The sequence below is a fragment of the Poecile atricapillus genome, chromosome 6 (assembly GCF_030490865.1).
Source record: "Poecile atricapillus isolate bPoeAtr1 chromosome 6, bPoeAtr1.hap1, whole genome shotgun sequence".
Taxonomy (NCBI): domain Eukaryota; kingdom Metazoa; phylum Chordata; class Aves; order Passeriformes; family Paridae; genus Poecile; species Poecile atricapillus.
Genome location: NC_081254.1, coordinates 24,745,995 through 24,761,208, shown reverse-complemented (window position 1 = coordinate 24,761,208; position 15,214 = coordinate 24,745,995). Strand labels below are relative to the sequence as shown.

Sequence of the window (15,214 nt, the reverse complement as noted above, 5' to 3'; positions counted from 1 at the left end):
CTTCAGTGGTGGCATGTCCCCTCAGACCTCGATGACGCCCTCAGGGCGTTCCCGCTCCCTCACGAAAGGCACAGCGCCCCCTAGCGGACGGGTGCGGCGCGGCCGCACGTGCGAGCCGCTGGCGAGCGGCCCGCGCATGCGCGGGGCGGGGCGGTAGCTGAACGCGAGTGGGCGTGTCGGAGCGCGGCGCGCGCGGCCCTCCCTCCCTCCCTCCCTCCCCCCCGCCCCGCCGGCCGCCACCGCCCCCGCCCCGCCCCCGCCCAGAAGATGGCGAGCCCGTGCGGGCGGCAGCAGTGCTCCATCCAGAGGCGCGGCGTCCGCCACCAGCTCGATTCGTGGCGACACAAGCTCATTCACTGTGTAGGTGAGGGACGGCGGCGCGGCGGGGAGGCCGGGCCGGGCCCCGCGGCGGCGGGAGGCTTCGCTGGAGCGGGGGCCGTGAGGCAAGCGGCGCCGCGGCCTGCGGGCCCGCCCCGCTCCCCCTCCCCGCCGGCCGCCGTGAGGCGCCGCGCCGGGCCGGGCCCCGCCCTGCGCCGAAGGGGGGGAGCCGGGAGGGGGGTCCTGCCCTGCCCTTTTGTGCGGCCCCTGTCAGCGCCGCGCCCGCTCCTCCCCGCTCGGCACGGCCCGGCCCGGCCGCGGCCCCTTCAAACTTGTTTACGGCGGGGCCGCGCCCGGCGGCGGGGAGCGGCCCACCTGTCACTGCCCGGGGCGAGCCCCGGCCGGCCCGCCTGCCCCCGGCCCGGCGAGGCGGGAGGGAGCGAGGCCGCGGAGCCGGCGGGAGGAGCGGCGGGGGAGGCGGAAAGTTGTGGATCGCGGTGCCGGATTGACGCCGTGAATCCGGAGCGGGGCCGCGGGGTTAAAAGGATGTGTGATTGCTTTTCTGTTTTCCCCCCACCTCCTTTCCCCCTCCCCCCCCCCCGCCCCCCCTCCTTTGCGCGTTTCTTGTTGGGTAGGCTCCTTGCAATCGAATGTTTGGGGTTTCATCTCGAGTAACTTTTTCCATTCAAAATACATATTTTTGTCTTTTCTCTTTCCCTAGTAAGAAATTGAGATCTTTTCTATGGGTCCCAACATTCACATAATGTCAGCTGTAGGCCAGTAACTTAGTGTCTCCAAAAGGAAAAGGTTTGAGAATCGTGGACTGTGAACTTGCAGAGTAATCTTAAAAATCCCTGTCTAGAACAGATATGTTTCATCTTGTTTGGCTCTCTCTTTCTAATTGAACACAAATCCTCGTTTTATTTTTAAATATGCAAATATGGCTGTAATCTGCCAGTGACTGCTCAGCATAGGTAATCTGTAATAACAGTCACAGATTCACTTTAGTTCCTTGTGTGCAGAGTTAAACCTCTTATTGTCAGTTAGCTCAGCGTCCCATTTCATTATCAGGGATTTGAAACACCATTTTTGGTTACACCAGGATGTGTAACTGCTGTGTGTATTTTTGGTTTCATCTAAATGTTTAAATTTCTGTAATATAAAAGTGTGCTCTAGATGCTTGTTAACTTCAGATTATTTCAAGCAATTAATTTGTTTTATGCATAACGCAACTGGAGGGCAATATGTTACTGAGAAGCTCACACTACATAAAAGTGTTGGGTTTTCTTTCCAACGAATAATTGATATTTCTAGATTCAATTTGTGGGATTATTTTTTATTTTTATTCTATCTCTGCTACATTTTATTCCACCTCTGCTTGAACCAGATTTATTTTACTTCTATCTCCTTTTCTCAGTTCCTCTTATCTCAAGCTGCTGGGGTTCAGCTGTTCTAGTCCTTTCTAAACTCCCTATTTGCAGCGTGTCATCTTGTCTTCCCCTCAGTACCCGCTGCTCTAGCATTGGGTCCTTGAATCCTCCGGTGGAGCTGTCCTACTGCTCAGGGTTTAACTAGATAGCTGTGAGGAGTAAATTTGGAGGGAAGAAAAAAGAAAAAAAAACAAACCAAAAAACCCAAAACAAAAAGGATGGTTTCAAAGCTGCTGTTGAAGATACTGTTCTGGGGTGAAATGCAAGAATTGTCTCTATTCGTTTTGCTGCTCTTTGGGAAAATCCTGGGTAGCTAGAGAAGTTTATGTCTACAGAATCAAGGAAAACACTACGTTATTGAAGTTCTTAGCAATCCTAAGTGCTAAAACTTAAACACCCCTCCTCCACCCCCATTAATACACACCCTGTTCCATTTACCTAAAGCCATTTAAATTGCCAGCTTCTGGTAAAGTTGCTTCCTCCCCTTGTCCCTTGCATACCTCTTCCTCATACCTAAATTTGATACATTTTCTTCCTCCAGAAGATTTCCCTCTCTGAAAGTCCCTCTGTTTGTGTTTAACAAAGGATACTGAGAACGCTTTTAAGCACAGAATTGACTGGGTTTTTTTTGGAGGTAAAGTACAAAATCATTTTAAAAAAATAAAGTCCAAAGTGTAACAGTGCTCTGTGACTTTTATCTTGATGGCACTATGTCGTAAATAGTTTCAGCTTCAAATTGATCAGCTTTATGAGGTTTCAGGACCTGCCTCGTTCCTAGTATGAATCTTGCATAAATCGCTGGGTCATGTAAATGTGTTGATTGTTACCTTTTTTGTTTTCATATTTTTATAAAATTATAAAAGGTTTATTGCACTTTCCCAGGATCTCCAGCTGAAATTATGTTGTGATATTAACCCCTTGCTCTAAATATACCTCTGTCATCTTTTTAAATTAATTTTGACAATATTCCGTGGGATTTGGAAGTAGACTCTTAAATGATGTAATGTTCTGTTTCACCTTGGCTGTTTGTAGAAATCTTTGAGAATTTTTTCCTATAATAAACATTCTGCTTTCCAATATTTATGTATCAGTATGGGAAAATCTTTCTTGTAATAATCAGAAATACTCATTCATATTTAGTTCTGAAAGTAAATGAGGTGTGTGGGATTTTCTGTGTTAACATAATTCCCTGAAAAGTCATTCTAGTACCACACCATGTGGCACTCAGAAAAAATATACCTGTGGTTTGAACTAGTGCATTTGGCAATAAAAATGGCTTAAGTAATTCACTTTCCCCTCTTGTTTCTTGCTTCTGCAGTTGGCGGCTCGTTTGGACTGTGGGTTCATAGCAATTTGTCAAACTAAGCTTGTGCTCTTAAGGGAGCAAAACCACAGTGGGGCTGACAGACTACCTGCCCACAAGGAGCTGGTTCAGGGGGGCTGTCCTAGCAGAAGACATCTTTTGGAAGGAGTAGAATAATTTTCTACTTGTATAGCTCCCTGAACCGGCTGGCAGGTCAAACAAATACCAGCACTAGCATGAGGGAAGAGTGTGAGAATGCAAAGCTGGTGGAAAGGAAAAGAGTGAGAACAAGGCAGCAGAGATGCAGATAAGCTTGAAGTGTCAGAGTTGCACCTTCGGTTGTCCCACTGTGGCTTTTTGTGGGAGTTAGCTCAGGGAACTGATCTGGTTGAAACATTCCTTCATTGTCATGAATTTCATCCCCTTTTTGTGAGGAAGGAGATGGTGAGGCTGGTAGAGCATAGGTCTGTGAGCAATTCTGTTGTTCAGTAATGAAATTAAGGGAGCAGCATGCCATGGCCTGGAGGTGGAAGGAAGTGTGGAGAAGGGGTGTCTAAGCTCTCTTAGCAGTGAGTTGTAATAGGACTGTGGAACCACAGAGCAGGGGTAGCTGGGACTGGTGCCTGCATCTTGATGCTCTGGTAGGACTTTGTAGAGACACAGTGTACCAGATGATAACTATTTGATGCTAACATATGTGTTCTCTGTATCAGTCTTGAGTGTCAACATCTTTTTCAGTGGTCAAAAGCAGATACTTAGACACAAAGGCATGTGGTGATTTTAATTTCTTTTTCCTTTTCCCAGCCTCTAATCGTCTTATGTTCAGACAGTTGCTGAATTTGAAATGGTTGATGAGATTGGATCTGCTAAGGAATGGGGAGTTTGAGGAAGGAGATAACCCACAGATCCCTGAATCCCTTCTGACACCTTTTATACAGGCAATTAATAGCATGGCAATGCTCCGTGATCATTGGAGTAGTGTGAGGTGATCGTATGCATTTCTTCTAACTGGTGATGCTTGGCCCTTTGTTAAATATTAGCTGTACTCTTGGAGACTCTCTGACTGAATTATGGTTTGTGTTGGGTGTGTGGGGGCAGGGAGGGAATGGTTCACTACTCTTCAGCAGTAATCCTAGTTTTGGGAGCAAAATGAGGATTTCAAGGGAAAACCTGTAACATTCTCATAAGATTTCCAATCATCTTGAGCTCTGCCAGTGTTTCATTGAAATGCTGCTTAGCTGTTCTGCTGTCAAAATAAGCTGAAGTAATTTCCTTTTTTTTTTTTTTTTTTTTTAAGTTATTGTTGCTGATTAAATACTGCAACCTAAGTACCTGATCTCTTTCTGTTTAGTTTGTTGTATGGTGGTGGTCTTCTGAGACCTTGGATACTTAGGATTAAAGTGTGGATTCTGAGGAAGAAATATGATACATCAGGAAGTGTTAGAATATAATAATAATCAAGAGAAGGTGTATAGCAGTTGAATAATTCTGAAATCTTTATTACTTTTCTTATCTTGATTATGGCTCCTGTATAGCTCCAGCTTGTGTATGATATGAATTAGCTGCTGCTTCCAGACAGTTAGCTGTGTTATCTTGTTTTGGAAGTAGGCTTGAGTCTTCAAGTGTTTAATGTAGTTCTAGTTCAAAGGTCAGATTGTATTTCTTTGTTCCAAAATAAGAAAGCTTATTATAGCTGTGATGTTGATGAAAAATAATAATAATAAGCAAGTTAAAGTTTAAATGTAGGGCTGTTCTATACTGGTATTTGATTTAGATACACCCCCAGCCTTGTCCCCAGCAAACATGTGAGTGGTACTGTTTGCCTTATCTCAACCTGCTTGCAACGTAGCTGCAGCTTGTGGCTTCTTTTATCAATATAAATCCATTGTACAGCAATATTGCAATATAGTAGCTGAAGGCTCGTTCAAAAAGATCTGTTCTATGCTCCAACATTTCTGCTTGTTGACAGTAAGAATAGAGGGAAGGAGAATTACCCTTCTATTACAAAGTTATGCCAGGGAAAGATTGAGGCAACTATCATTTAAAAATAAAAATCCTTAGTTGGAAGAAGTAAAATTTACAGTTTGATTTTTAGCTTTACTTTAAATGTGCATGGAAGGATGGTATGTGTTTGAAGAACAGTAGAAGTTAAACTGCGGGGGATGAATCTAGAATCTAGATCTGTTCCAAATACCTCTTTGAATTCACTACAAATCACTCTGGATTTGCCCTTGTTTCCCTGCTTGCACAGGAAGAATTTCTAGCCTTTGAGGAATGATGTCAACCAACCAAAGGCATACTCAGAAAAATTGATAATCACTTTGAGTTATGTCATCTTGAGATTTTCTTCTGATGCCTGTGACAAGAAATTTCAGACTAGGCCTAATAATTTGGTTTTTTTTCACATTTCAGCAAAAACGTGTTTCAATTTGTGTGAGGTAATAACAATCATTGCAAAGCAGGATGTTTCCTTCTTGGGATATCTTTGTCCTGCAGGAAGGATAGGCGTTTGGACTTTTTAACTAAGATATAATTACATTCAGAAATCATCTACTCTAATAGAACTTCCAAAACTACAGTAGTCCATTTTATGCATGTAGAAAATAGTAAAAATCCAACTATGCTAAAATCTTTTTTAGCATTTATATTGGGATGTGTATATTACAGATTTACAGTTCTGTGATACAGTACCATTTTAAAAGAGTACCCGAAGGACTGTTCCAAAGTTTTAAGCAATTTCTTGACAGTTGGTACCATATGTTGATGGTAGTCCAAATGCTGTTATGTATAGAGGTCCAGTAACTTCACTTTAATTAATAACAGTGATAAAAAATCCCAATTTCCATGTTCAGTTGTTGAAATCCTTATTGTGTGGTACTTTCATGACTCAACAGTCTGCCATCTTGGGTTTTTATACATCCGGGCAAGTACTGTCATGTGTCTTTATAGGGTTTTTGGAGTTTGCTTGTTTTTTGTTTGCTTGTTTGTTTTTGTCTGAGAACTTCTGTTCTTTCATTTCTATTGTAAAATCACAATGAGAATACTTCCTAGAAGTCAGTTTAGGAAAGGTTTGAGGAAAAACAGGCATTTAATAGGGTTAGAGAAAGTTAGCCCTGTCTTGCAAGTTGGGGCAGAGCAAACACTACTGCAGTGTTGTACAGACTTTCCAATCCTCTTCCTCACCCTACTATGTATATGTGTTTCTGCTCTTAAGAGGATGAGGCTTTGGTTCTTGAATGTTGCTGGGATGGAAATGTAAAACTCTGAGAAATACAAAGCTTTTGGGATTTTCTGAGGGCAGGGTTGGATGGGTTGGGAGGAGCTGAGCCAATCTAGGGTCTGCCTCTGGCTAAGAGGGGCGTTAGTGCTTATTCTTACTGAACTAACAGAGGTCTGCAAAACCAGCTGCTCTAGTGATGTGCAGTAACCTGAGTCATCGTAGCTGGGAATGAGATGATCAGGAAAGCTCATCTGAAACACTCGATGGGATCACATCTGTGGGGGAGAGGGAAGTGGGTAGAATGGTCTGTTCCAAAGGCAAAGAGTCTTCCAGTTTGTATCTTGTTTCTTGTAACCATGCTACAGACTGTGGTTATGTTTGACAGTAGTGCTGTCTAAACTGGCTTAAATAGTCCCCTCTGTTCAAGCACAACTATGTGTGGCAGCTTGGTGAATCAGTTCCCTGACTAGACCTGACTGGAAAACAGTCTTTTTTTCTACAACATCTGCAAAGGAAGAAGAGGCAGAGAATGAGGAGTTGAGACTATTCAGCTGGTACTGTCACACATGCAAAAATTCATCTTTCACTAAGTAGGTGTTAATTTTTGTGTCCTTCATGTTCATTGCAGAAGCAGGAAGATTGAAGCAATCTCCCTCTTCATGCTCCCTCCCTGAAAATGAGCTGTGGGCTTTGCTTTCCTAACCAGTTCCTCTTTAGTAAGTTGCAGCTTTATACCTCCTCTCCCTGTATCTCTGCAGGCCTCTGGGGTTTCTCATTTCTCTCTTATAAATCTATGGCCATTTTGGGAAAATGAGAGCTTCAGCTTCTTTCTTTTTCTCTTGAAGAGGGCCTTACTGTTATTTCTCTGGATATTTTGAAGTAATTTACCTTTTTCCTTAGATTTAGTTCACCTTGTATGTTGTGTAGTAACGTGCTCTTTATGATGAGTTGACAAAAAAATTGAACTCTCAAAGCTAAGTATGAGATTTGAATTACACATCAATGCTGCTGACACATGAAAGATGAAGTAGAGGTTATGGTTTTGCAACATTTCTGCAGGACACCAGTTCCTCTATGATAAAATTGCTATTAGATGATGTCTCCATCTGTTTTTTCCACTCTTCTTACATAGAAGAGGAAGGATGTTACTCCTCTTGCATTTTCTAAAAGGGGTGGCAAAGTGGCTGCACAGGGAAGACTTGCAGGAAGACAAAGGATGTTCCTCATGTCCTGAGGACCATGATATTTTATGGGAGGGAGTAGAGGGGGAGAAAAGAGGACTGGACAAGAGCCTAGTATTCATTAACAAAGGAAGCTTTCAGAAGCTGAATCCAGCAGCGTGGAAAGACATCAGAGGCCACCAGACAATCTTAACTCTTGAGCTGAGTTTGCTAATGAAAACTTCCCTGGTTGTCTTTGATTACTTTTTGCATACACCTATGGTACAGGTGTTTCATTGTGTAACTGGAGAGGTGAGTCCATCTGATGTCCTTTGCCCTCTGCTGCTGCAGGGGTGGTGGTCGTTTTGAAAATGGAATAACTGCCAGAACAGGAAGAGGAACAGGTAGTTAAGAGCCAGAGTTTTTTTTGTTGCTTGTTCTATCTAACAAAAGGATGTGAAAGCTTCAGCCCACAGTCTTTAATTCCACACTCTAATACTTGAAGGCCAGTTCTAAGTGCTGAGTCTCCTTACCTTGTGCTCCTGTGCTTGTCGGGATGTCTGTAACGAGACTGTAGCAATGTGCTCTTTGGTTCCCCTAGCTGCTGTATTTGTGTGACTGGAGGCAGCTTGCTATGTTACCCATGTAATAAACTTTTGAATTCAGCCTGCAGCCTTACAAGGACAGTCTAGTCCTGCAGCTGTTAAACTCTCCACAGCGATTCATGTGCCCAAAGCTCTTTAGTGGTCTGCTTGTGCTTAATGTGCAGACTAGCTTGCAGGTCAGTTTTGAAACTTTGTCACAGATTAGTCAGAGTAATGGAGTAATGTTCTGGTGCACTTCAGATGGGAAGGCTTGTGATCAGAAGAATCCTCTCAGCTTGTGCCTTGTGTCCCTAGTCTTGGGCTTCTAGAGAAATATTTTTATATATTTGAATGCAGAAAATGGATTTGCTTTGGTTTAAACAGCAACCTGGCTTACTTCTTGCCTTCTTTGGGAGTTATTTGTTCCTCATTGTGAACAAGTTGAAGACAAGCTAGTGTTGCAGCAGACCTTTGTGTGAGGTGTGGTCATCTCCTGGGTTAAGATTTGTCATTGTGGCAAAAATGATGAGAGCTGCTGTCTGGGTGATGCTTTATCATGGTCTCTAGATGTGTGTCTGAAAACATGCTCTTGTATCCTTTGCATAAAGAAAATTTTTATAGAAGTGGATGCTTAACTTCCATTTCACTCAGCAAAAGCAAGAGAATAGGAAAGCATGGAGGTAATTTCCTTTTCTGATCTAAACAAACTTAAAAGCAATCTTCTTAAAGCAGTGATTCCATTTACATCCTTCAGAACAGGAGGGGCATTGCTAGTTATCCCTAGCTTTCTTTCCTATTTTAATGTCATTAGTGAAACGTAAGTTTATATGATTCCAGAATGTCTCTTCTGGGGTTTCTCTCAGGGGTCTTACTTTTATCTTATGAAGAAATAAAAAAAAAAAAAAGAACACTAACAGTGTTCACTTCAAAACAAGCACTGAAAAAACTTCTCTTAAAAAAACCTACTGCGCTTTTGTGTCAATGATCATTTCTTGATCTAATTGTCCTCTTTGCCAAGTAAGAGGAGTGTTCCTTGCTGGTTTTAAATGTCCTTTGGAAAAGTGTTCTTATTCAACTAGAAATTGAAAGTTTCAGTGATCTTAATAGTTACTCTTTATCTGTATGCTGTACCTTACTATCTTTCAAAATATTACAAGATTGAGAAAAGGATGAAGACATGTGAGGGAAAAGCTAAGTGTGAAGTATTAGTTATATGTAGGTTTAGATGAGTATCCATATTGCAGAATGTGTTGTGTAAGATAAGTGCACTGAGTCTTTGTCAAAATGAAGTGTCAAAGTCTCTTGGAGGGGGAAAAAGTTTTTTCCCTGAAATATTTCCCATGAATGTTTAGTTTATTCTAACTTATACTTGGTGGGAAAAATTGTATCAAGTAGAACACTAAATTTGGTATTTCTGGTTAAATGCCTTACTACTGCCCACATATTTCTCTTGTTTTTTTTATACTTTTCTGTCATCCTTGTCAATCCTGTGCATTCACACAAAATAAGAAAAATGTAATCATCTGGAACTGTACAGTAAGATGCTATGAGAACCTAGTTCTTGTGTCTTACGGGAATATTTTTGTAAACTCCTCACAAAATCTAATGGCTTGGTCTTAGCTCTGTGGTTTTCCTTGAGTGATGTGCAGTCATTTGGGAAGAGTGGCTTTAGTGCTTGGTTGACATAGGCCATACAGAGGTCCATTTTGCATATGATCTTTTGAATTCAGCAGGGATGCTGCAGTTATTTCTTGAACAAGTCTCAACCATAGAGAGAGGAACTGTGTTTTGCCAGAGCTCTCTTAAATTAGTGTTTTTCAATCTGAAGTTGGCAAGAAGCAACTGTGGAAAAACAAGGCTATTGCCAATAGTTTAAATTGTGTGGGGGTTTTATGCTTTTGAGGATTCCACAATTTGAAAATTACTGCTCTGAATGATTTGTAAATGAGGGCTATTTTTCCTTTCCAAAGTGGCTGTAGGTGTTAAGGAGTATGAGCTGATGCTCAGTGATCCATTATATTAGGATTGATTATTATCTTTCCTTCCTCTTCTCATACTTTGCTATTTAAAAATATATTTTATTTGGATATATATTTTATTTAAATATATAAATATATATTTATAAATATCTATCTATAATATAAATATAATATAAATATATATTTTATTTAAATGGATATAATGGAGGATAGTAAGTCTGGAAAACTTAAACTTGAAAGCTGACTTCTGAAAAAAGGTTAGAGTGGTGTTAAATAGGTCTGTTTACAGAACTGCACTCCGTGAATGTAGAACTTCTGTGTTTTCCCTTCCAAGAATCTTGCTATGAAGGCCAAACTCCTGCTAGTTTGTGTTAGATCTAAAGATTTCATTGCATTCCTCCCTTACACGGTTGTGAAAGGAACTTTAAATATGCAGGCTTGTGTGTAAACTGATGTAGTCTCCATGCAGTGCATTGGCAGATACCCTGAAACAACAGGCAGACCACCTTTTGGGTCTCAAGAGAACATGGGTTTATTTATTTTAATGACTAGAAGGCATTTGAAGTATGGGATGGATGCTAAGCTGTTTAAGTAATCCCTTGGTGCGCTGCTGTTCTGGGTATCAAAACCCAAATAGTCTCCACCCTGGCCACTGTCCACCTGACTCTTTTTTTGCTAGAACCATAGCTGAGGTCACAGTTTGAGCTAACAGTACAAAATTGAAAAGAGCTCAGAGGTTACTCTGCTCAACAAGTTACTCAGTTTTAAAAATAGATTAAAATTTGACTTCATAAGTTAAAGATGTTGCAGAACTGTAGTCGATTTTGCCATGGAGGCTGCACTCGTTTCCTATGACAGATTGGTTCTTGTTCCTAAATCATCTGTTTGCCTGTGACTAATCTTGAATTTGTATCTTTCTGCTGCTTGTACTTTGAAGTGAATTCTGTGCTCCAAATAAGAACAACAGACATTTTAGATTTTCCCAAGTCCTTATAGCCCAAGAAGTGCTCCTGGCTGTAGGCCGTAGGATAGGAAATGCCTTACGCAGCTTGGTATATAATGGGAGGTGCTTGAGAGGAAGGCATGTATCAAGAAGTTGATCACAGCTGCTTTGGTCTATACTTACTGGCATGGTGATGAACTTTAGCAGCTAAATGCGCTTGTGATGACACCTCACAAACTTCAGAAAGTAAGCAGTTATTTTTGGAAACTTTATTCCCCTCAGGACTAAAACTACTAAACCTACTTAAAAAAAAGTCTATGCAAAAACACTTTTTCCCCAAGAAATCGGCACCTTCTGCTTGTCATGTTTGTGGGCATTTCAGCATCCCAACCCTTGACGTTCCTTCTTGGCTGTATTTCTATTGTCTGAAAGTTAGAGGGCTTTCCATTGCTGTAAGGGAAGAAGTATAGTTATTTTCTATTCAGTTAGGGGAAAGAGATAAGCAATCCTCTGATCTTATCTTTAAGGCAGATGGATCTTTGCTCTCAGCCTGCCATAGTACTGCCTAGGGGGGTCTTCATGGTTCTGCTGGTAAGCAGCAAACAGAGCTAATTTCTGAGATGGTTTGTACTAGCAGACTTGAACGGTTAAGAGTGCTGAAATTATTGTGCAATTTTGAGATTCTGTTGGTGGTGTCAAAAATTTCTTTAATAAATAAATCAATCATGCTCTGAACACTGGTTTGCTGCCCCATAGTTTTGCTGGTTCTCTTTTTTAGTCTGTTTTTAGGCTGGCTTGTGAAGTGAAGGTTTAATAAACCTTGACTCTAATGAGATGTTGCAGGTTAGTGTGAACAGAGGCTATGAGACCTTAGGTGTGAGTGGATCAGAATGAGAGCCATGGTTGTGGGTGAAGGAGGAATTCCTGTGGGTGAAGGGATGTGGAGGAATCCCTGTAAGGGGTGTCCTTGCCTCTGAGCTAGGAACCGTCTGTTCTCAGTGGCAGCGAAAGGACACCAGTGCCTGCTGGAGCACTTTGTGGTTATGTGTGGCAAGTGAGGCTCTCCTGAGGACTAATTCCTGCTTTCTGTCAGTGTGGCAGCCAGCATGAAAATGTGCTTTGGCTGTAGTGCAGTAACTACTTCACCCTCTGCTGTCAGTCCACACTGGTGTAGGGCTGGGGTCTAAAGCAGCTCGAGTCAGATGGTCTTAGGAAATTGATCTCTTGCTTCAGATGACCTCACAGAAGGTGAGAAGCTTACTCTTGTTTTCAAAATGACATGTAAAATTCTTGTCTGTGGGCTTTCAAACTCCTTGGTAAGGTATTCTTTAACTCAGGTGCCTCCTCCCTGTTAGTTCCTTTTGAGGGGAGGTAGAGATGAAAATGAACTAACAGGACATCATAGCCTTGAAATATCATAAGAGTTTTTCTTCTTGGAACCAGTGAAGGAAAACGAATATATTTTCAAAACTAGGTCTCTTGAAAATCCAGATTTAACATAAATGAGGGTCAAACTTTACAAAGAATTCTTTTTAAAAAAGGAGATAATGAGCTTTCGTAGCTGTGTGAACTCTTCCAAATACATCTTAAGCATTTTTGGAGAATGGGCAAAATATTTCGCACTTCAGAAAAAAAAAACCAGTTTCATGTGACTAACTACGTGATCTTCCCATCAAAGGGAAAAGCCTTTTGAAGCCTTTGCTTATTATAGTTCTAATGTGAAACTTGAGGGGACAGTATTTGGGGAGGCAGTGTTAGGAGAAGGCAGCCAGGTTCTGGTGGGTTTATTTTGGTTTTTTGTTAGGTTGGGTGGGTTTTTATTATTTTGTTTGGTTTTGGTTTTGTTGTTCTAAGCTTAAAAAGTCAAATGGAAATCATAATGAAAAAAGTATTCTAAAAACATACTGTTTTCAGTTAAAGAGTCAAAGGTTAGGACAGCATGGGGATGTGCCTAGGTAGGTTCTCTGAATCTTTTTTTAAATGAAATTAATAGAAAATGGTCCTCAAGAATAACTAATAAAATTACTGTTGGCTTTTGAACCATGAGTTATTCTTTGTTCAGAATGAAGTTAAACATTATGCTGTTTTTTAAACTATATTGAATAACATTAAGCAAGTTTTTAGAGAGTCAGATTTCTGAAAAGGCATGAAATTACTGTCTTTGCAATATTGCTGTTCTGGTGAAAGATACTGAAATGTACTGATTATAGTTTATATACCCTAAAACTAATGTTTAGTGTTTGTAGAAGATGCTGTAGAAAACATTAAGTAGACACTTTCCTTTTTAAAATAAAGGAGAGGTTATGCTAGAGCAGCTGTAATAAAGCATTTCACCCTGATTTTGAAGAAACTGCAAGTCCACATTACAGACCTTGACAAACTGCAACTATGTGTTACATTTAGAGTAGATGCGGGTGTGGGCAGTAACTCTTACCCTAATTTCGGAGAAATCCCAATTGTATGTCTTTTAACCTAAATGAGCAGTATGGGGGAGTATAGTTGTTTAATGCTGACCAATATATAATATTATTCAGGAAAGATTTTGGTTCCACCACAGGTAAATAGAATACACGTCAAAGGGATGCATTGCAGTAAAAGTGTATTTCCTTGTAAAAACATGGTTCATGGTTGCACAGGAGTTTTTACTCTCATATAGATATAAAATGCTGCAGGAGAAGGATGATCATACCACCCCCTTTGTGCCACTGCCCTCACTTTGTGTAAATGCATGCTGGGTTGGATCAGGAAACTGATCCCTGAACCATCTTGTCGTGTTACTGTGCAAACGCGAGATGAGTGAGCATCTGGGGGGGTGGGGAGGATGAGTGGGATCAGCTCTTTCAGTGGAGAGGTGGATTTATCGTGGATTAAAGTGCCAGGTGATCAGTAATCATAGCTTCAAAACATTGAAGACATGCTGCAGAATGAACTTCCCTGTTACAGTAACCTTCAGTTCGCAGTAATCTTGACTTCTTGGGATATATGAATTGTGGAATTTCGTGTTTTATTCTGCTTCTCATAGTTAACAAATTTTGTGCAGTGTATTTTGCAGTCATACATTTTGCATGCACATACATTTTACTGTTTAATTTTTATCACACTCCTTTAGTGCACTTGAGTCAGGCAAGCCTCATTCTACTCCTGATGCTGCCTTGCTAGTCAATGTGCCTCAAGTTGCAGTAAGTCTTGAGTAGGTAAAGATCTTTATCCAATATATTTGCTTTTCATAAAATTAACAGGAAGTTACAGAGAAACTGATGCTGTAATGGGGACATTAAGGTCACCACTAGTTATCAAAAAGTGGTTTTCAGGGATGAAACCCACTGAATCTGTACTTATATCCCCTAGCAGTCATTCTCATATTTACTTGCTCTGGTGCCTATGATATAGTGGTAGTCTTAATTCTCCTTTCAAACTAGAGTCAACACACTTTTGAATGTTGTCCTAAAGGAAGGGATTCTCTTTACCTCTTTGGGTAATCTACATATTTGGGCTTTAACAAAATGACAACGATCTCTGCTAGGTTACCTTACACCTTAGGTTTATGATGGCAGCTGGGGACATGGGCCAGTTCTGAAACGGCTTGTTTGGGGTCAGTGTTCTCCCAAAGAGCAGAGGCAGTGTGTTTCTAGCCATGGGAGCCTCCTGAACCTCAGCTCCCCATTACACCAGACTTCAAAGCATTCTTGGTCTAGTGCAGTATCTTCCATTTTCAGTGAAAACAGTTCCTACCACAGATGGATGCATAGGTTTGAACTGGACTTTTTACGTGGTCAGCCAGTCAGGATGCATATTCAGCACGACTGCTGGTTTAGGGATTTTGTGTTAAGACAAGGTTTAAAGTTGTCATAGGGCTTGCTTCCAAACAGGAGTCATTAGGGAGAAAAAGCAGGTAGAGCTAAGGGCAGTTAGTACTAGTGCTGAGTTCATCTGAGATTCTTCAGCCCACAACTCCTGATGGCTGACCAAGAAGTATGACAGGGCTATGTCAGACCAGCTCTGCGTTCACGAGAGACAGCTGGAGTAAGAACCACTCCCAGATAACTCCTGTCTGCTCATTCAGCGGGAGGTCTCATTGCCTTCCATACAAGCTGTGTGATCTGTGTGGTGGCCTCTCCTGCAGGAGCATGAGTCTGTCCTGCTCCTGTGTGTCTCACCTGTTCTCTACAGCACACTGTGCCAAAACCTATGGACCACGGACCATTGTTGACTCCATCTCCTTTCTGTTCTAATAGGCCTTGATTTTCCAGCATCTTCACTGTAACATACATCTCTGA

At 41.5% G+C, this 15,214-nt stretch overlaps 1 protein-coding gene across 1 annotated transcript in view; it reads left to right on the top strand.

Moving 5' to 3' along the window:
• Nucleotides 1-263: 263 nt before the first annotated feature.
• LCOR (ligand dependent nuclear receptor corepressor) overlaps nucleotides 264-15,214 on the top strand; it is a 60,331-nt gene continuing 45,380 nt past the window's right edge. Inside the window, exon 1 of the mRNA XM_058840838.1 lies at nucleotides 264-364. Coding sequence (XP_058696821.1) covers nucleotides 268-364 — 97 coding nt within the window. The 5' untranslated portion in view covers nucleotides 264-267. The remainder of the gene's footprint in view (nucleotides 365-15,214) is intronic.